We start from the raw sequence: 21,467 nt of genomic DNA, 5'->3' as shown, positions 1-21,467 counted from the left end.
GGGTGTCCACCAGTCAGGAAATCCTGGAAAAGTCAGGAAATTTACTTTTTCTGGAAAAGTCAGGGAATTTACTTTTTCTGGAAAAGGCATGGAATTTACTTTTTCTGGGAAAGGCATGGAAAAGTCAGGAAATTTACTTTTTCTGGAAAAATCAGGGAATTTACTTTTCTGGAAAAGTCAGGGAATTTACTTTTTCTGGAAAAGTCAGGGAATTTACTTTTTCTGGAAAAGTCAGGGAATTTACTTTCTCTGGAAAAGTCAGGGAATTTATTTTTTCTGGAAAAGTCATGGAAATGTTAGGGAATTTACTTTTTCTGGAAAGCCATGGGAATTTCAGGGAAATTTACTGTGGTTCTGGAAAATTAACTTTCTTTGTGATAGTGCACTAAAGTAGGTTTTTGGACAAATTAAAACTAGGATTAGCAGGAAATATGAAATTTGTTGTGGACAAACCATATTTCTGTTAGATATACTGAGTAACAGTAAAATTGTATATTACATACTCTAGGAAAAGGTAATATTTTGAACTATTTTTCATGTAGAAATCTGCCCGACCCTGTGACCGAGTGGTTAGCACATCGCGCTGCGACGCCAAGGGTCCCGGGTTCGAATCCCGGTTGTCCATTCATCAATTTCATCATTTCATCACTCATCCCCATCTTCGCAAATTAGCCAAGAGTCACAAAACGCGAAATAAAATAAACTAAATCAAATCAAAAATCAAATCATGTAAAAATCTACTACAGTAAGTGGCTGTTGGGAATTTCCCACTTTCCTGTTGCAATATTTGGGTTGTGTTTGGTAGATATTAGGATTAATACAGATACTGTTAACCAAATTTTACTTTAATTATGCTTTATTTTTGCTATAATTATGATTTTTTATTTAAAAAATCTTTGTTAACCATAAGGCAACATATGTCAAGTATGACATAAAAGCTAACCTCTGATGCCCCTTTTCAACAACCAAATACTAGTCAGTATCACTTTTACATGTGAAGTGAATATTCTAGAAACTACGTTAAGTGGGATTCTGACTGTGGTGTTAAATATAGTGAACTTTTTACACATGCTTAAATGCACGAATTGCCCGAATGGCTTTAGTCTGGAAATTTTTTGTAATTGATCTAGAAAACCTAGAAATGTCAGGGAAATTTGTTTTCATGTGTCATGTTTCCCCATGTGTCACTTCTGATGTAATTTTGCCCATGAATGTTATTGGTCCTAGTTTTTAAGCTCATAATACCAGTTCTCACAACTTCAACGTTGATTGGTAGGGCTTTATCACATGCACAATATCAAGATCGTCGTCAGAATTACAGTAAAATCTATCTATCTATATGTGTGTGTGTGTGTGTGTATATATTTGTTCCAGCATAACTCTCGAACGCCTGGAGCGATTACAACGAAACTTGGTACACGTAAGACTTGCAATATGGAAAGAAATAGTGTGGGGGTAAGACACCCCTGGCACCCTTAGGGGTGGGGGAAGGAGGGGGTGCCATGCAATTATAATCGAAAACGACCGATATTAGTGTGGAATAAATAGTTTTCGGGGTCGCTAACATGAATAGTGACACTCCCAATCCCGTTCAACTCCCAAGTTCATCACCTATTGGGATGGGGGTGAAAAAAATGTCAAAAATGATCTAGATTAGTGTAGAATCCATAGTTTTCGGAGTCTCGAAGCTAATTGCTGGCATTCAGGATAACCAAACTTGGTACTACACATATGACTTACAATCTGGAAAGAAATACTGTGCGGGTAAGACACCCCTGACACCCCTAGGGGGTGGGGTTGGGAAGGTGTGACATGTAAAACGACCGATATTAGTGTGGAATCCATAGTTTTCGGGGTCGCTAAGATGAATACTGACACTCCCAATGCCGTTCAACTCCAAGTTCATTTTACACTATAATTAGAATTCATTATATTCCTGTCTAGTAGAAGATTGGGATAAATTAATACCCGGGCAACGCCGGGCAATCAGCTAGTAGAATATTAAAAATTATCTTTGCTACTTACCATACTTTACACGAGACAACTTGTAGATACCATTACTTCAACATGTCTAGCTCTGCCATCTGTTGACGAAACGAAACACTAAGATACGGTTCGACTCCATTTACGCCTATTTGCTGTTCCCAAATAGTTACATGGTTAATCCAACAGATGACGCTAGTATGTCATTTAGACTGTCCGAATGACATGATTGAACCTGTTGACTTCGCCTATAGTACAGTAACTTGGAAGACAACGAAGCAAAATAACTGAACCTCGTGACTGTGTTCTACGTGATCTAATATTGCACAGTCAAGTTATTACTTATTACATCTTCCAAGTGATAGGTATTTATACCTCTAGTACATATTATGATAGCTTATAATTTTTACTTTACAACAATGTACTTAATTTAGATATTACTCTATTGTACTGTTTATAACAAAGGAAAAAGGAACACTATGTAAGGTGTACTCAATATGGCCTAGGAATATATCGTGAAAGACATGCGCAGATGTGGCATTTGTTACTCTTATGTTCACGTAAGGTGTGCGGGACTCACTAAGCATGATAAAGGACATTTCCCTTGTCCAGACTGTGGTGTAATCCATGGTCTTCTGGTAACAAATTGTGACATGTTTATTGGTATGTAAACAATGTTATTTCTTTGTGCAAAGGTGCATTCAAATGAAAAGGTCCATTTCCTTGCAGAAACTTTATTACAGTAGTTGGCTACACATATTCACTGTATGAGGTAAGACACTGTTTCCACTTTGAAACAAGGTTAAGAATTCCTTGGTAGAACAAGTCCTTGTGCTGGGAATGAAACTATTCCCTGACAGCTTCCTGCAGCTCAGGACTCGAGGCAAAGCGTCGTCCTCTGAGGTGTTTCTTCATAGGTCCGAAAATGTGAAAATCACATGGACTCAAGTCAGGACTGTAGGCAGGGTGGTCTAGCACTTCCCAATGGAATGATAGCAACATATCCTGTGTCTGTCTGGCTGTATGGGGACGAGCATTGTCCTGGAGTAAAATGATACATTTGCTGAGTTTTCCTCGACGCTTATTCTTGATTGATGTCCGTAGACGATGCAGTGTTTCACAGTACATGTTTGCGTTAATTGTGTGTCCCTCCGGAAGGAACTCCACTAGCAGTGGCCCTTGGTCATCGAAAAATACTGTCATCATAAGTTCGCCGACTTTAGGTAGTGACTTGCTTTTCTTTGGTTTTGGTGATCCTGTATGCTTTCATTCCATACTGTCCCTCCTTGATTCTGGCTGGTAATACGGGCAGATGGATTCATCTCCAGCAATGATTTTGCTGATAAAGTCCTCACCTTCATTCCTGTATCGCATCAAATGAGCCAATGACATTCCCATTCTGCACATTTTTTGTTCCTCTGACAAACACTTTGGCACCCATTGTGCGCACACTTTCCTGTAACCCAGTCTGTGCCTCATAATGTCATGCACACTACCCAATGACACGTTCACTTGTTTGCTAATGGCTGCCAGGGATATTCGTCTGTCTTCTTGAATAAGGTTGTTAATAGCAGCCACTGTCCAATCAGGAATGTGATTTTTCAATTGTCCCGGCTGAGCATCGTCCTTCAATGTGTTTCGTCCACCACGAAAACGCCTACACCATTTTCTCACTGTTTTGTCCGATACACATTTTTCATACACAACTTTCATTCTCCTATGAATGTCCGCTGGATGTACTCCTTCGGCATGAAGAAACCGAATGACACCCCGCTGTTCTTCCTTGGACACGTCCCTTAATGGCAGCTCCATTGTTCAGCACAGCGTTCCACCTGGAGGGAGGAAAGTGAAGGTGATTAGATAACAGACACGTGCTACCTGAACACACTTGCGCATGCGCAGATGCCTCAATACTAAAACGTCACATATACCTGTGGGTATACAAAACACATGAAATTACTGTCTCGTATAAAACGCTTTTTCAGAAAAAATAAAATGGACCTTTTCATTTGAATGAACTAAGTAAATAAAATGAAAGTGTGTCAATATACTTATCTACCTATAATGACAACACTTAGTTGTACTATCTTTAAAATTTCTGTTGTATATTGCGATGTAAAAGAACAAAATGTATGGCCTAAACGTATCTTTTTCATAAAATCTTCTCTGCATCCATGTTATTATTTGGAATTTGCTTCAATTTTCAGTAAACGTCCAGAAATGTTACCTCTTTTTAATTTTCCCACTAGTTTTATCTTTCTGACTTTGTACACCATTAGAAACAATTGCAAACTTAAAGTAGGCCATATTGGGTTCAGAACTAATGGAAATAAACAAATTTATTTCAAATTTATATTATTTAATATTATTATTATTATATCCTTAGGGAAAGACTTCTATTCGCCACGAGATAAATGAATGAATATCCAGCACAACTGTTTTTCATTATTTGTTTTTACATTTCATAGAGTTAGTATACTGAAATACATAGTTATTCTATTTTGTTACTAACTTTTATAAACAAAAGTTAAGGGGAAATTTTAGTCATCAAATTAATATTGTGACACCTCTCACACTAATACTTTTGGAATTTTGAGAGCACCGAAACAATTTATTATTTGAATTAATTGGTAAAATGTGAAAACATACTGTTATTCTACATTTTTTTTATTTCTATCTAACGCAGTGTTTACTTTGGAATAATCAATAAGATTTCTCACAAGCCCACGTGTATTTGTTTACGTAACTACGTTCTTCAGACTGACAGGGAATAGGTAACCAACCATACGTGGATTTAAGAACGAATTACGAGCATTACCGAACTGGTGTTCAGAACAGTCGTACAAATTATTATATGTAATGTTGTGCCCAAGGAGCTTATAAATAAACACAACAGATGGCTCTGATTGATCGAATTCTGATAGTACCCGGGTGATTAGATTTTAGATGGGAAGGAACGATGGAAAATTCGAATAGTTCTGTGTTCCTATTTGGAAAATAAATATATGGTTATTCAGTGTGGTGTAAGATTGAAGGAAATTGTCTTACTTAACACTAATGTTAAACGACCACTCTGCGAATGCGTCTAAAAATAATACATTTCCAATTAACAAAATAATAAATAGCGAACCCCTTTGGTACACTTCGATATCCCTAGTGATGTAATAGATCGTTCATTAAAACTGTGAATATCTCGATCCCCAGTTCATTATATGGATATCCGCAAGATATAAGAAATAACTGCTTCAGTTAGAGTTACCTCGCTACTGCGACGGGGTGCCGGCATAGGGGGAAGGGGACGCCAAAATTTTCAGGTTACTAAATTTAAAAATTAAGGATACTTTTCTTTACCTCCTGGAACCTGAGTAGCTAAGTATTGAAGAGTATGAGGGGCGATCAGGTTGCTCCGACCCTAACATAGAAGGAATGACGTCACGATTGATTTTTTTATTTTGTTATTGTTTAGTTATCCTTTATATGCTTTCAATCTGAATTGCAAGTCTAAGTAACGTACAGATTTCTTTTTACAGGGGTTTAACTGAGTGAAGTTGTGTCAATGTGCCAGAATGGAGAAAACTGAGGTGAGAGCGGTGACCAAATATTTTGTGAAGAAGAAGTGGACGATATCCAAAATTCATGAGGACTTGGTGGATACATTAGGGGACAATGCTCCTTCATACAGTATGGTGAAGAGATGGTGTCGTGAGTTTAATTGTGGGAGAGAGTCGTGTGAGGATGAACATGCAGGTGGAGCACCAAAAACTGTCATGACGACCGAAAACATTAACAAAGTCCACGAAATTGTGCTGAAGGATCATCGAGTCATCTCCGTCATGTTGCTGAGATGTGTGGCCTGTCATATGGCACTGTGCAAAACAATTACCCAGGAATTGCAAATGAAAAAAATTGCTGCAAGATGGGTCCCTCGAAACCTCACCCCAGATCAGAAGCGCACCGAGTGCTCATCAGTCAAGAACTTCATGGCAAGTTTCATGCTGATATAGACGATTTCCTCGCCCGATTTGTAACTATGGATGAAACATGGGTCCATCATTTCGACCCAGAAACAAAATCACAAAGCATGGAGTGGAAACACCCACATTCTGCACCAACGAAGAAGTTCAAGGTGCAAACGTCAGCCAAGAAGGTGATGGCCTCAATTTTCTGGGACTGCAAGGGTGTCCTTCTTGTGGACTATCTACAAAGAGGCCAAACCATCACTGGCACATACTACAGTGACCTTATCAAGAAATTACGTGATTCCATCAAGACAAAGAGGCGTGGGATGTTGACCCGTGGTGTGCTCCTTCACCAGGACAATAAAACTGTCCACACCTCACGCATTGCGAGGGCCTCTATCGCAGATGCATCGTTCGAATTGCTGCCCCACCCACCCTATTCACCAGATTTGGCCCCCAGTGATTTCCATTTGTTCAAACATTTGAAGAATAACATTCGTGGGAAAAAATTTCTGATGATTCTAAAGTGATAAGGGCTGTGGACTCATGGTTGGAAGACCAGTCGGAAGAATTTTTTTGCAAGATATCCACGCGTTGGAGCACCGATGGGAGAAGTGCATTGGAGTTGCAGGGGAGTATGTTGAAAAAAAAAAAAAAAAATTGAAACCCCATTGCCGCTCTTTCTATGTTAGGGTCAGAGCAACCTGATCGCCCCTCGTATATTTTATGATTGCGCAAATGTAAGTTATTGGGCAAAATAGTTCTGGGCTTTTTACGGGATGAAACACTTGTCGATTCTGGCTCCCAAAATCCCAAGTTTGATTCTGCCCGTGAAAGTTAAGTTCCAAGTTTCATTCTGTACCCAAAAGTTAAGTTCCAAGTTTCATTCTGCCTCTGAAAGTTAAGTCCCAAGTTTGATTCTGCCCCCGAAAGTTAAGTCCCAAGTTTGATTCTGCACCCGAAAGTTAAGTCCTAAGTTGTGATTTGTGATTCTGCACCGAAAGTTAAGTCCAAATTTGATTCTGCACCCGAAATTTAAGTTCCAAGTTGTGATTCTGCACCCGAAATTTAAGTTCCAAGTTGTGATTCTGCACCCGAAAGTTGTCCCAAGTTTCATTCCGCACCGAGAGTTAAGTCCCATGTTTGATGATGCACCGGAAAGTTAAGTCTCAAGTTTGATTCAGCACCGAAAGTTAAGTCCCAAGTTTGATTCGGCACCGAAAGTTAAGTCCCAAGTTTGATTATGCACCCGAAAGATAAGTCCCAAGTTTGATTATGCACCCGAAAGTTAAGTCCCAAGTTTGATTATGCACCCGAAAGTTAAGTCCCAAGTTTGATTATGCACCCGAAAGTTAAGTCCCAAGTTTGATTATGCACCCGAAAGTTAAGTCCCAAGTTTGATTATGCACCCGAAAGTTAAGTCCCAAGTTTGATTATGCACCCGAAGGTTAAGTCCCAAGTTTGATTATGCACCCGAAAGTTAAGTCCCAAGTTTGATTATGCACCCGAAAGTTAAGTCCCAAGTTTGATTATGCACCCGAAAGTTGTCTCAAGTTTGATTCTGCACCCGAAACTTGAGTCTCAAGTTTGATTCTGCACCCGAAAGTTAAGTCTCAAGTATGTTTCTGTCGCCTCAAATATTAAGTCCCAAGTTTGACTCCCCGAAGTTAAGTCCCAAGTTTGACCCCTCCAAAGGTAGGCCCCAAGTTACGCACATGGGTACCGGGACATTTACTGAAGGCACTCATGTGTCAACTTCTCTTCAATCCTGGGCTACATTTTGCAGGCTATCGAGTATCTGGCGTCTGGTGGACTCGGAAACACCAAAACTCCTCTGTGGGTGCTCAGTGTCCTGTCGTCCATATGTGTTTGCCATTGTCACTTCGTCCATTTTATCACCACCATTCATCCTGTTGATCCAGAATTCCAAGAAAGTCGGCACAAATAGAAATTTTGACTTTTCGGTAAGGGGATAAAACATGAACACTTCTATAAACAACTAAATAATTTCAGTTGGCTTTGGTGTTTGTAGTTGTTCTTTCTTCTACTCTATGTATGCAATTTATCAGTTTTGAAGAAAGTAACGACAGAAGTAACAAGCTATAAACTGAAGAACTTCGCCGGCAAAATCCGTCTAAGAAAGTCGCATTCACCACCAAAGTACAATTAAAGGTGAAGGAAAGATATCGGAACTAATGAATAAATATTATTTAATGCTTTAAAATACATTAATTTATCTTGAAATTGATTTTATAGGAAGACTGGTTTCCTGGCTTTAAATATTTGTTGTGCATAAGTTCATTATATATTTTTCACAATTATTATTATTATTTAATCTATTTCTGAGAATGTGTTCCAGTCTTCCAAGTGCATTGCGTGTATTGTTTACTTTTACTGTGGACCCATGTGTGTATTGGAAAATAGGTAAAAATTAAACTTTTTTAAAAAAAATCAAAATAATCAATCTCATGTGAATCCTGTGGACCCAAAAATGTCAATTTTACATTAAAGATGCTAATCTTACACATTTGTATTGGTTTAGGGGCCAAATAGGGAGCTCCTATTTTTATTATTATTATTTTTTTTTTTTTGGCGTGACTATATCCTTGGTCCACACCACACCTATCACTTCTATCTCGACACTTCTTCTACACTTTACAATTACTAGGCAGCTTGTAAGAGGATTACATTTTTGACAGTGTAAAAATGGTTGAGTGGAAGGTAATACCAGTACTGTAACTGCCATTGTAAATAAGAAACAACGGTCACTCCAGGCAAATATCCAGAATTTTTTTTTTTTGGGGGGGGAGCGAGGTAAACATCATCTCTTTATAGGGGTATAGATAGAACCTTACAAGTGTGTTTCTGTTGAAATACATGAACACGTGTGTGTGAACCCACTTTACACTGTATCCGGTCCCGATTAGTCTTACTGTGCATAAAGTGGACTTAAATACTTGAAAATAATAATTAAAACGAACACTTCTCCCACTTGGTTGACTCCGCCTCCTATTCAAGAACGTTCCCCTCTTGCTATCCAGTGAATAAATAATCCAACGACTACCTTCAACAGCACTGGCGTACGCAGAGGGAGGAGCTGATGGGGTTACAGCCCCCTCCGAAATTTTGAGGAAATCAATATTTTCAAATAAAAACCCCTTCCATTTTTGGGAGTAGAAAGTTCTAGATATACGAAATGTCTTATTGTGTATACCGTTCCCCTTGAAAACACCTATGTACTATCCTCCTTTACAATTCCAGTCCTTTCCGAATAAAAATCCTGCGTACCCCAGTATTCAACAGTGCTTTCTTGGTCTGGTGTTCAGCTTCGAAATGCTGAGAAACAGTGGCAGCGATTTGAAGAGGGTGTGGGGGCTGCCCCCACATTTTGCCACTTTTTCCCCCACGCTATGCTAAACCTTATATAACAAGGGAAAATAAACTGTTCTTGCCCCCCCCCGCACCGAACGTTTTGCCTCCTTGCCCCCAGTTTTGGAACCCAATCGCCGTCACTGCTGACGAATGTTAAACCATGTTCATTCTCGCTGGGTGAAAACACTGGAATCGCAAGAAACGTTTCGTTTAAGTGTAATATTGTCAATAAGAGGATTATACCTCGGGATTCTAGAACATTCTCTTCCTTGCCTCTATAGTTATTCATCTCGTTAAGTTATCGTCACAATATTTGATTCCATACACACGAAAAGCCCAAAACCTCATTTTATCTAGTGTAAATCGCAAAATTTTAGGGAGCTATAGCCCCCTGAGCCCCCCTTGTCCTACGACGTTCCGTATCCGCCTTACTTGTATCAGTCCCATAACACAAATTACTGCAGCTGACAGCTAATTTGCAAGGGAGGGGGCTGGACACCATTGTCCCCATTCGGACGCCCATAGTTTGACGTCAGAAATCACGTGACAATGTCTAAAACTGTAACATTGAACCTGGAGGGTAACTTCTATAAATATATAATCTTCTGGTTGGTGTTCCTAATATAAACTAAATTATTTCGGATTCAGCACCTTTTTTATTCCCATTTCGGCTCGATTCAGAAGCTTTGTGATACAAGTTCGCCATGTTACCGCCAGGTGGCTGCGTATGTCTAAACTTGACGCGCCACCTGTCGTTCTTTGCGAGTACTAAGAAAAGTAAACCTCGCGCGGTACAGAATCTCGACGAAGTGGAATATGAAACCTTTTTCAAATGCGAGAGTAAAAACGTGTGATGTGTGAAGTTTTCATTTCAACAATGAACATGATCAAATTTTCGTTTTTCCATTACGCAATTTTACCGCTCGTTCTTTTATAACAACGTACAGTCACCGGCAAAAGAAATGTGACACCTAGATCCTAAAATACTCGCTTCACTGCAAGTGCTGCTAACTCTACGGAAGTTGCCATTGACAATTTGCTATTAAAATCCACTTATCACATACCACTTTGCAGGGAAGCGAGGATCTAGGTGTTCAATTTTTATTGCCGGTGAGTGTACAAATAGTCGGTGGTGCGATTATTTGCTTGAAATAATATAATTTGGTTTTCTAACCAGTAGCGACGCCAAAAAATCACAGATTGAATGGTACACAAAAATTCTCACATGTTTGAACTTTAATGCAGAGTATTGTATTTCGTAATAATGATACCATTATATACGAGTATTTACAGCCAAAATATTTCACGGGAGGTTTGTCTTTTCTGGGGGGTCGTGACCGATCCTACCCCCGCCCCCCCCCCTGTCCTTAGCATCGCTACCGAACATAGCGGACTGTTTCATGGCAATAATAAGAAACCCCAAGAGAAAAATCACTTACTTGAATTACATGGCACTATACAGCAATGCATTTCTATATTTTCTCTAGCCGTACTGGACGCGTTCGTTGAAAACCTTTTGATCTCGCCATCTCATCATCATAATTCATACTCGTCGCTGCGATTAGCAACTGTGATCAGAAAAGCGACGTAAAATAAGAAAATTACAAATACTCTCCCTCTAGTGCGTATTCTTAAATATCAGCAACAGCGACCTTGCTTTTTCAAAACACCTGGGATAATACCATTGCCACACCATTTCCCTAATTAATGTATGTATTATTTCTGCTTTTAGTTTTTTCTACATAATATAAATTCAGTGTAATTTCATTTAATGTTAAATTATTATTGAATGATTTCTAACAAAGACACTGTTATTGAAAGGGGAAATTTAATAGTCTCTAAAAAATTTAAGGTTCATTTGACTGTTGATAATTTAGCTGATAATGATACATTTATTTATGTTGTCAAATAGCCTATTAAAATAAAGGATGTCCCAACAAGAACAAAGTACCTAATTTTGTAATAATACGCACCATTTATTTGAAAATTGCTGATCGAGTTAGTTCAGAGTCCTCTCAAAGTCGCTCACAGTATACTGCGGTAAACATGTTTGTTGAATTTGTATTTTCTGATTATGATTTCTGTTTTCATGGTTTTCTTTTTCGTTCTCTAATTGGTATTTATATTTTTATCTTTCAGGTCAAAAGATGGCATCACACTTCTAGTTCACGATGTGCGGGCGGAGAACAACAATTGTCTTGGTCTTTTGGACAAATCATTACAACTCATTAAGGTAAGACATTATTTTCTTGATGCAACATTCAAAGAAACACTATCGGATAAAAAAGAAATAGGCAGTCTCAATAATATATTCTTCATCACGTACAGGAGATGGAATTGTATCATTTAAATATAACCCTTTTTAATGCTTGTGTGAGATCAGACCCCTAATATTTGTGATCTTACGAGTTTCGTATTTTTAATTTGTATTTGTGATCTAGTATTTACCTCTGGATTGGTCGAACTCAGAATGTATCTTAAGTAATTTCATGTTTCATACGGACGAACTGTCCCGACCTTGAAACCATACGCTAAATGTATAGTCCCGGAGAGAATTTTAGATATTTTGAAAACAATTTGTTATTGCATGTCAATATTGAGTTGAACGAACTTTGTGTTTGTTTAGAAAAAAGTCCTATTCACTTATCCAATTACAAGAAATATGAGTATTATCTAACCTCGAGTTCTTACTTATAGCGTGACTTTAATCCAAATCTCAGCAGTAAATTGATTTTCATTACAATACAAATAACCTTTTTCTTTTTGCGTTCTTGCTTTTGGACACGAATTTCAGTTTACAATTTTTTCCAGTAGTACAAAAGAAGAGTAATAATGTAAATGTTATAATAATAATAGTAATATTTTTTAGAAGCACTGGGAAGCAGGCCGTGCCCCTACTTTAGGGTCAACACTTTCAGACCATTATGTTGTTTATTCTGTAAAAAAATATAATTATATCATAATTGTATTGTGTATTCGTAGTCTGCATACTAGAAGATTTATTTTAGTTATCCCTTGTATTTTTTGTGGTATCTGATTTTTTTTTAACTTTACAGGGGCAAGTTGCTTTAAAGAATGTGCTGATTTGGGCGCCTAAGCAAGCGGGTGACCTAGGAAGGCGAAATAGCGTGTTCCAACAATGTAAAGCAGAGGTGAGTGATTGTTGAAATGCTTGTGGTACACCGCCTAGAAGTTAGTTTGGCATTCCAGATATGCTGCTCGGTTTTCTACTGAATCCGCTAGTGGCGCTGGTGACTGCATTCACCCAAAGAATTCACTGTAAAACATTTGACACGTTCTTCTCTTAAACAAACAAACACACTACTTTTTATAAATACAAGAAAATGCGAACATGAGACTTCATAGCTTACACTAGATGGCACCCTGGGTATTGAAAATTCTTCTTCGTTCATTTCTAGATAAAATCATTATAAGTTTTAAGAAATTTAATTAAGTATAGTTCACTTCTTAACGCGCACTATGTTTATTGTACAACACGGAAGTTTTATACTAAAACATAACTGCTTCACAATTCAACATATCAAGTTTTTACAACATTAAATTGTTCTACCTACTTTATTTATTCAACAAAACAAAAATTCATCGTAGAGCCCACATCAAGCATGTCAACATTCTGACATCATCAGAACGAAACTAAAATGTTTGAAAAAGATATCAACCATGCGCTAAGTAGCAAAGATTGCAAAATAACAAGAACTACATAAAACACTTGAATATAATAGGGTCTCACATAATTTGGTGCACTTGGGTTTTGGTATGACCCAGAGGTTAAATTTATGAATATGTTAGAGGGGTTTTATTGTTAAATAATGGATTGTATTAAGAGGATTGGATTTATCAAATTGAAATTTGCTGTATTGTTATTTGGTTCTTGTGTGATTCAGGTGAAGTGTGTAAATATCTTTAAATCTTTATGGTTACAATTAAGTAGTAAGCATTTTCTGTACAGTAAGATATGTATGTGTGTGGAAGGCAGGAGGGAGAAATGGCGTGAGAGAGGGAGTGTGTGCGTGTTTGTGTTTGGTGTGCACACTGTGTATATATTATAAATGTAAATATTTAAATACTAGGTTACTTTCCTTGCAACATTTACATTAATGCAATTTTGTCTTCATTACTACCATTGACATAATAATAATCTTTCATTGTTTTTTTCTTTCTAGTGCCGTTGTATTAAGGACGAGACATCTCTACGCAACTTTGTCACAGTCGACCAACTGCCAATCAGCTGCGGAGGAAGCGTTTCCCACAGCCAATCAGAATGGGTGGCATTTCGCAAGGTAAAAACAATCATTTCATACTAAAGGGTGTGTGAGTGTGTCGAAGAAGAAAAGTATTCTGATTGTAGGTTCTGTATATTTTTCACCCTCATAAATAAGATAGTTTCACACTTCAATATGCAAGATCTTGGCTCTCTACCTAGGAAGTTTGTTGTGGTTGAAAGTCTGGTCGTCAGATGGCACAACTGGAAATATAGATTCTTTTATATTTTGCTTTTGAATCAGCAGAGATGAAGGGAAAAAGTTGGAGAAGTAAAACTCCCAAATTATTAGTTTGAATAAACAGAATGGAATCTTTTATGTGAGACTGCTGAATTATTTCTAGATCCTGCTTGAAATTCAATTTTTCACTTTAGTAATTGTTCCATGTGTACTTAAAAAAATAAGAAGAAAACCATGATGTGTAAAAGAATTGTGCGTTTTGTGACGATGAATCAAGGAGGTAAAATAAGGAACAGTGATCAAAAACCAGCAAGCTATTTTCCCAGGGTTTCATGGAAGTGAAGATACCTGAAAGACATTATCTGAACCGTCTTCCAAGATTCTGGGGGGGTGGGGGGCACAGTGAACCACTGTATAGTAGCGCCAAGCTTTCTGAAACTTCGGAAAATATGCGTGCGGACTACAGTTTTCCTGGTGACTTGACATAGCGACACCGTTTCCATGCCAGGGTTTCAGATGTGGTAGTGGATCTAAACCCTCCCCTCTTTCCTGTGCAATTGTTGCCACATTCTGTTTGGGTATCTCTAGAAGTAAGACAGCTAAATTCGGGTGCGTAGGTGTCTATAGTAGTCTCCTCACTTTCCTTCCTAATTAGGCCAAATGATTCTGTGTTTGTTAATTACCTGTCCTCAAAAGGCACATTCCTTTGTTACGCCCACTTCTCCCAATTGTATCAGCGTTTGTCATAAGGGGTGAAAACGCACGGCTCACATAACAGGTTGATTTCGACATGGAAAGTTCGAGAATCGCTTTACTCCCGCTTTTTTTTCTGTTTATTCTTTGTTCGTCTGGCCACAGACCATCGTGGCTGTCGATGATTTAATGTGTTTTTAATTAACCTTGCTCCTTCGGTTCAATTAATAAGGCAATTGTTTTCGCCATTTCTTCCACACTTTTTTGTGCGTGTACGAACCTGCTAACGAGGTGGCGTTCATTAGCAAATTGGCGCCAAATCAGGAGCATGATGAAGCAGCTGCACGCAGCAGGCGATAGATGGCGTTGACGGCGACTGTTATCTTGTGGGTAGCTTCTGTGCACAGTCTGAGCGTTTATAATGCCTTTGGAAAGTGCTTGATTTGTGTCCGCGATTAATCTATCTACTACTCTGTCTATTTCGCATCGTTAGGGCAGTTTTCTATATATTTGAACCTTGTTCTCTTAACCTTTTACTTTCTTCTTGTTATTTACTACTAGATTTAATGTTCGCACCTCTCTGTTCTCTAAATTGCATTCGTTGTTCATGTTCCCTTTTCAACATTTTCTTTTTATTCTTTTACCGATCTTCATCTTCTATATTGTTTACAATGAGTAACGACTTCTACCAACGTAACTTGTAAGTAAATAATAATTTTGTATGAAATCATAGTGTTTTATTGTTGTTGAGACACTTTTTGCATACAATATTTCGATTGCACCGACATTCACTTGGGCATAGACGCAGCAAAGGGATGGCTGTGGGGGTGAAGATCCCCCAGTTCAAGAGAGAAATATTGACCATATTTGATTGATTGATTGGCATTATTTTACTTCGACTTTTGTGCCACTTTTGGCTAATTTGCGAAGATGGGGATGAGTGATGATGAAATTGATGAACGGACACTCACAAACATCCATGCCCAGGCCAGGATTCGTATCCGGGACCCCTGGCGTCGTATCGCGATGTGCTTAACTACTCCGCCACGGGGACCGGCTGACCATATTTGAAACAGTTCCAGGAATTTGTATTTTTTACGTCTTCGTATGTGCTTGGCCAATTTGTGTAACTTATTTTTTCATTGGGTTTTTGACACACATGGAAACACTGAACCATAATCAAAATATTGAGAGTATAACAAACTTTGATATTAATGTATATATCCGCATTCTTGTACAACATAAAAAAAAAAATATTCCCATTTGTGGAGCAAATCACAGATTTATACCAATTGTTATTGAAGAAGAATAAATCCACTGAAACACTTCCTGAACTTTGTCTTTCGTTCATGTGGTAGCGTCTTCGCCTTGCAATTCAAGGGGTCCCAGGTTCGAAACCCAGTGGAGGCACATAGTGGTTCGGATTCCATTTTAAACTGTAGGACTAGTCCCGATTAGCCTTACTGTGCATAAAGTGGACTTAAAACATCAATTCAATTCAACAACAATGTGGTTGAAGTAAAATTATGTTTTAGTACCCTATATATACACTGCTCCACAAAACTTAAGGAACACAAAGGGAAGAGAAGGAAACAAGCACAAAAACAGGGTTCACCCTGTGTACCATTTTACAATATTGCTGGTCATTTTCGTAGCACGTTGCATCTATACCTTATTGGTGTTCATAAGCCCTGATCAAGAGCATCCCAAACAAGAAAGTCGGAATATGCGATTGAGAATTTTACAATTGGCAGAGGTACGTTCTGTTAACACACTACTAAAATTTTCAGTTTCTCAAAATTAATTGAACCTTTCTTGAAGATATTGAATTGTTGTGTTAAGTTCACTTTATGCACAATAAGGCTAATCGGGACTGGACCTATAGTTTAAAGTGGGATCCGAACCAGTATGTGCCTCCACCGGGTATCGAACTCGGGACCCCTTGATTACAAGGCAACGACGCTACCACTGCGCCATCGGGGAGGCCTCTTTTTAAATATATTGTTTAGACACTAAGACATAGCTGAAATATTCTTAAATATGCTATTTCTTAAAATCAGAAATGCAAACTACGAATTTTTAATTTTATATTATTTTTAATGAGCTTTTCTTTGTTTACTCATTTAAGAATTTGTAGTATGTAAATATAACAAGCCTTGGCATGAGAATAAAACATGTCGGTGCTTGGTAGTGCAAGGGGGGAGAAGGGGGAGTCATATCCCTGCCTAGGGCGCAAAAATATCTAGTTACTGATCTACGTCATGTAGATATTAATAAATTCTGGAACGAGTTTAGATTTTGTGGAAGTCTGTCTCCGTCTCGTCGAGAAGAGACGAAAACTTGTCTCTGAACCACTCCTAGTTGTCGTTCATATGTAGAAATGTACGTACGTATGCATTGAAAAGCCTATTTTGACGAGAGCGTTACCAACGTATCATAGCAAAGTTATCTTAATGAATCTTAAGGTAGTGTAATTGAAAAAGAGGGCCGACATTCCTCCTGTATAATGAATCTACATTAGTTGCCGTCTCGGAGCCCTTAACCTTGATTGTACGAGTAGGTCAAGAACATGAGGGGATCACCCCATGCATCATGTGTGATATGGAGGATATGTCAGTCGACTTCCTGTTTGCATATGTTTCAGTGTGACCTGTGGGAATAAGAAGCGACGTGGGATCGTGAGATGCCCATTAGTTTCACGGCCCCTTTTCTTTATTCGGGATGGGAATCGACTCCTGCGCTATTAATTGTGTCGACCATCTTATTATGTTGAACGTTCGTTACGGCATTAGCTTGCGTGTCTTTTAGAAGTCTGCGAGAAATGAGTTCGTTGCCTGGTCGCGGTAGTCAACTGGTTTGAAATCACGTTTCCCTTCATAACATCTCACTTCTTCATCAGTAAGGCACGGATTGTTATGTATACAATAATGCGAAACAAAAAATAATTGAAAATTGGAACTGTTACCCTAAAATTTACGATATTGTACCGTTAAAATTAGGGATGGCCAAATCCGGATATCGGATAATTTTTTATCCAGATATTCGGATAATCCTAATTATCTGATATTTGGATTATCCTAGTTATCCACATATTCGAATATTCGGATTATCCTAAATGCCCAGATAACCGAATGTGTGCATTATCCAGACAGTTTTATCATTTATCCGTTTCTACGGGCTATCCACATATTATTTTATTTGTCATGTTCATCAAATATGTATACTATCCGGATATCCGTGCTGTCAGGATATTCAAATTATCCGGATGTCCGTGCTGTCAGGATATTCAAATTATCCGGATGTCCGTGCTGTCAGGATATTCAAATTATCCGGATGTCCGTGCTATCAGGATATTCAAATTATCCGGATATCCGTGCTGTCATGATATTCAAATTATCCGGATGTCCGTGCTGTCAGGATATTCAAATTATCCGGATATCCGTGCTATCAGAATTTTCGAATTATCCGGATTATCCGTTGCATCCGAAAGGGATATCGGATAATTTCAAAACCGGATATCCTTCAACCGGATTTTGTGGCCATACCTAGTTAAAATTAAAATCGGCCTGTAAAAAAAAACAAAAAAAACTACACAATGTGAACCAAAGCTCATTGTCGTCATTTCTTTGTTCTTTGGCTAGAATAAGAAGTAAATATGACGTATAGTCATAATGACCACATGCACACACTCATACAAGCATTGAGACAAAAAAGATTCATATTTAAAATTGAAAATTTTATCATCCACAAAGATAAATAAAGATTATAAATTTCAGTTTTGTACATATTGAATGCATTTAAAAATGACTAAATGAAATTGTATTAGTTGCAATTAACTATGTAATAGCCGTTGATACTTAAAAACGATAGTTACATGGTAGCCAAAATTGACGGTCTTTGTGTGTGTGTGTGTGCAGTGTAGTGTATATTATAATGTGTATAAGAATATATTGTGTAGTCCTCTTGTCATTTCCGTCATTCCTTTTGTATTATTTTTTAGGTTTCAGTGGCTTGATTGATTGATTGATTTTATTTCACTTCACTTTTCTGCCACTTTGGCTAATCGCGAAGATGAATGATGATGTGATGAAATTTATGAACACTCACAAGAAACACCCATGCTATGGCCGGGATTCGAAAATGGGACCCCTGACGTCATAACACGCTGTACTAACCACTCCACCACGGAGGTCGTCTTCAGTGGATTTCTCAGAAATCCCGCCACAGCCATTATTTGAGAAATATTGCAGTAGTGAAGTCCAAAGCCACAATTTTATGCGGCATGGCTTGAAAAGAGCCTGCCACAATCAGATAGAAGCTTTCCTATTTTTTAATAAAATCAAATCTTCAACGTTTGCTTCATGTCTGCATTACCCAATGAATTTGAGAGAAATGGCGCAAATACTTTCTTTTTTGTGAAGCTTGTGATTTTTGCTTGGCTACAGACAAACGAAGAAATAATTGCATAGAATCCTGGTCGTAATCACCAGCTGCTCTCCGTGTCGACAACGAACCTTTTTTTTATCCCATCTTTCTGTATTTTCTCTCCATGTTTTTATTGACTCTATCTGTTCACTTGCATGTTAACTTTCCCACTCCTTCTTATGTGTTTAATCAACCCATCGCTTTGACACTCTTCTTGATTGTACCTGCTTCCTTCTTGAACTTCTCTTTAATCTTTTTGTATTTAATCGCCTCCAACATTTAATTCCGCTATTTTTTGGCTATATCCACTCACCGTGTCTTGGTTTACCTCATGTGTCTTTTGTATTACTCATCTTTACCTTTCCTTTCATCTCTATCTAATCTTGTATCTAATCACTTCTAACTCTTTTGCATTTAATTGTTCTTACCAAGGCCGCCCCCAGGATTTTTTCACAGGGGCGTGTGGGGGAGGGGCAGCAATGCTTAAGTGCGTGATTGTTTCCCCCATTTAACGTATCCCTAGGATAATTTGCAAAGACACTTAATCTGCTATATTTCACGGCACCCCTCGTCCATGTTTTCACGCTAAAATTTCAAAATTTGAATTAAATGAAGTATTTCTATATATCTCGGGGGGCACTTGCCCCCACCCCCGGTCCCACTCTGCAGGCATCCTTGGTCCCTACCTATTCTTCCACTTCTTTCTTGGCCTTCGGTACTACTTTACTATACCGGAGACACCTATCAATGATTTATTTCACAATTTTTTACATTGCTAACGTACTATTCTGCATTGCGGAACATTTCTTTAGGTGAAATAATGAATTTCTAACGAAAATAATGTCTATTTCTTACATTAACGAGTACTTACTGTTGTTCCTTATTTCCCACAAACCATCCACGGGTAGCCCAAAACTTCACGATAGCCCCACGAACCATCACGGGGACGAGGTATGCCTACTAGGTTAGGTTAGGCCTGGCCTGTTAGGTTAGGTTCCATTAGCACTCCTTTCGTTCAATTTAGCATATACGGACAATACAAGAGCGTATTGTGCTCTCGTGCAGAAAGCAAATGGCGGCAGCAGCAATAGCGCGTCGGAAATAGATTTTCGTAGAAAACCACATGCATTCGCATTAAAACCCTTAGTTCGCCGCCGTAACACATATGTTACAAAAAAAGTATGTCCCTTGTAGCCGCTGTAACACATATGTTACAAACAGCTTTAGGTACAATTATTGAGGGTTTTGCCACACTTATATTTGCATATTGAGGTTGAAACACTGGCAGTTTGTTCGGGAACAGGTTTTGCAATCGTGTTTACAAAAATTCCAAATCCCCCCCCCCTCCTTTCTCGGAATATGTCTCGTGTTTGGGCTCACCCAAACACATGTTGGCTCGACACTTGACAGACACAATGAATGCTTGGTATTTACGATGCTGTTTTCCTCCAAGCTTCCAACGCTTCTACACAAGATTGAAGTGCGAACGAAAAAAAGCAAAAGTTCGGGTTTTCTCCCCAAAGTAGCTGGAGAAGAGGGGGCAAACTCCACATTTTTATGATTTTTTCATTGAAATTCGGGGGAATGCAGCCCTCACCCATAAACCCCCCCCCCCCCCCAACGGTTGGGGCATCCAAATTTTACATGGTTGCATGCACCGATGTATTACCTGCAAAATAAAAGTTATCCGAAATAGATTGGTCCCATAGTGCCTGAGTTATTACGATTTTTCTCCATTATGTATACGAATTCAAATTTCCCGCTCAAAGCCTCGGCGATACTGGGCTTACTTTCGTCAGACCGCGTGGCGTACTAAGGGTTAAAATGGATCAAAACTACAGAAAATGATTTGCGTAAGTACTTTCTCCTGTAAATTTGAAGAAATCCGTCTCTGGTATAGTAAAGTGTTACCTGGTCTTCTCTATGGTCTTTTCACCCGGTAGTGGTTCGGATCCCACTTTAAACTGAAAGTCCAGTCCCGATTAGCCTTTGTGTGGATAAAATGGACTTAAAACACCAACTCAATCAATCAATCAATCTATGGTATTTTCGTATTTAATCGACTTTACCACTCCTTTTCACGTTCTCGAATATGTTTGCAAGATATACATAATGTAAATAATAGAGCTTCATCAATCAGTCTGAAAGGACAAAGTAACATGTACGTTAGTTTTTAACGAGAAGGTGTCTTAAAGAATTCAATTGCAGACTTATTTGGGTACGTCTATACTGCAGCTCCGTTACCGGTATATAGATGATATACCGACAATAAGTGTTATGATCTTTATAAGAAATGTGTTACAGCAAATTTATTTTAAAAGTTTTTTAGAAGAGTGTTGCAGATGCTGACATCTGGTGGACGCAAATTACGCTGCAACGTTAAATCAACACTGCTGTTGAAATATCCTTGTAATATATTACGAACTATAAATTTGAAAAACAGTCAAGTGTAATCCGAAGAAAACTAATAGCAACATGATTCTCTCAATGGAGGAATGCAGAGAATTCAATTTTGTTGACAAAGTATTCTCAGAAGAACTAATTATGGTAGGGATCTTAACTGTGGTCGCAT

At 38.3% G+C, this 21,467-nt stretch overlaps 1 protein-coding gene across 2 annotated transcripts in view; it reads left to right on the top strand.

The window, feature by feature from the left end:
* Nucleotides 1-21,467, top strand: part of LOC145987711 (puratrophin-1-like) — a 984,553-nt gene that overhangs the window by 649,616 nt on the left and 313,470 nt on the right. For both annotated transcript variants that reach the window (XM_083122282.1, XM_083122283.1), the window contains exons 7-9: nucleotides 11,454-11,547; nucleotides 12,371-12,466; nucleotides 13,499-13,615. In XM_083122282.1, the coding sequence (XP_082978408.1) occupies nucleotides 11,454-11,547; nucleotides 12,371-12,466; nucleotides 13,499-13,615 (307 nt within the window). The remainder of the gene's footprint in view (nucleotides 1-11,453; nucleotides 11,548-12,370; nucleotides 12,467-13,498; nucleotides 13,616-21,467) is intronic.

The sequence above is a fragment of the Lepisma saccharinum genome, chromosome 5, assembly GCF_977018435.1.
Source record: "Lepisma saccharinum chromosome 5, izLepSacc3.1, whole genome shotgun sequence".
Classification (NCBI taxonomy): domain Eukaryota; kingdom Metazoa; phylum Arthropoda; class Insecta; order Zygentoma; family Lepismatidae; genus Lepisma; species Lepisma saccharinum.
The sequence above is the reverse complement of the archived record's forward strand: the minus strand, read 5'-3'. Positions and strand labels throughout refer to the sequence as shown.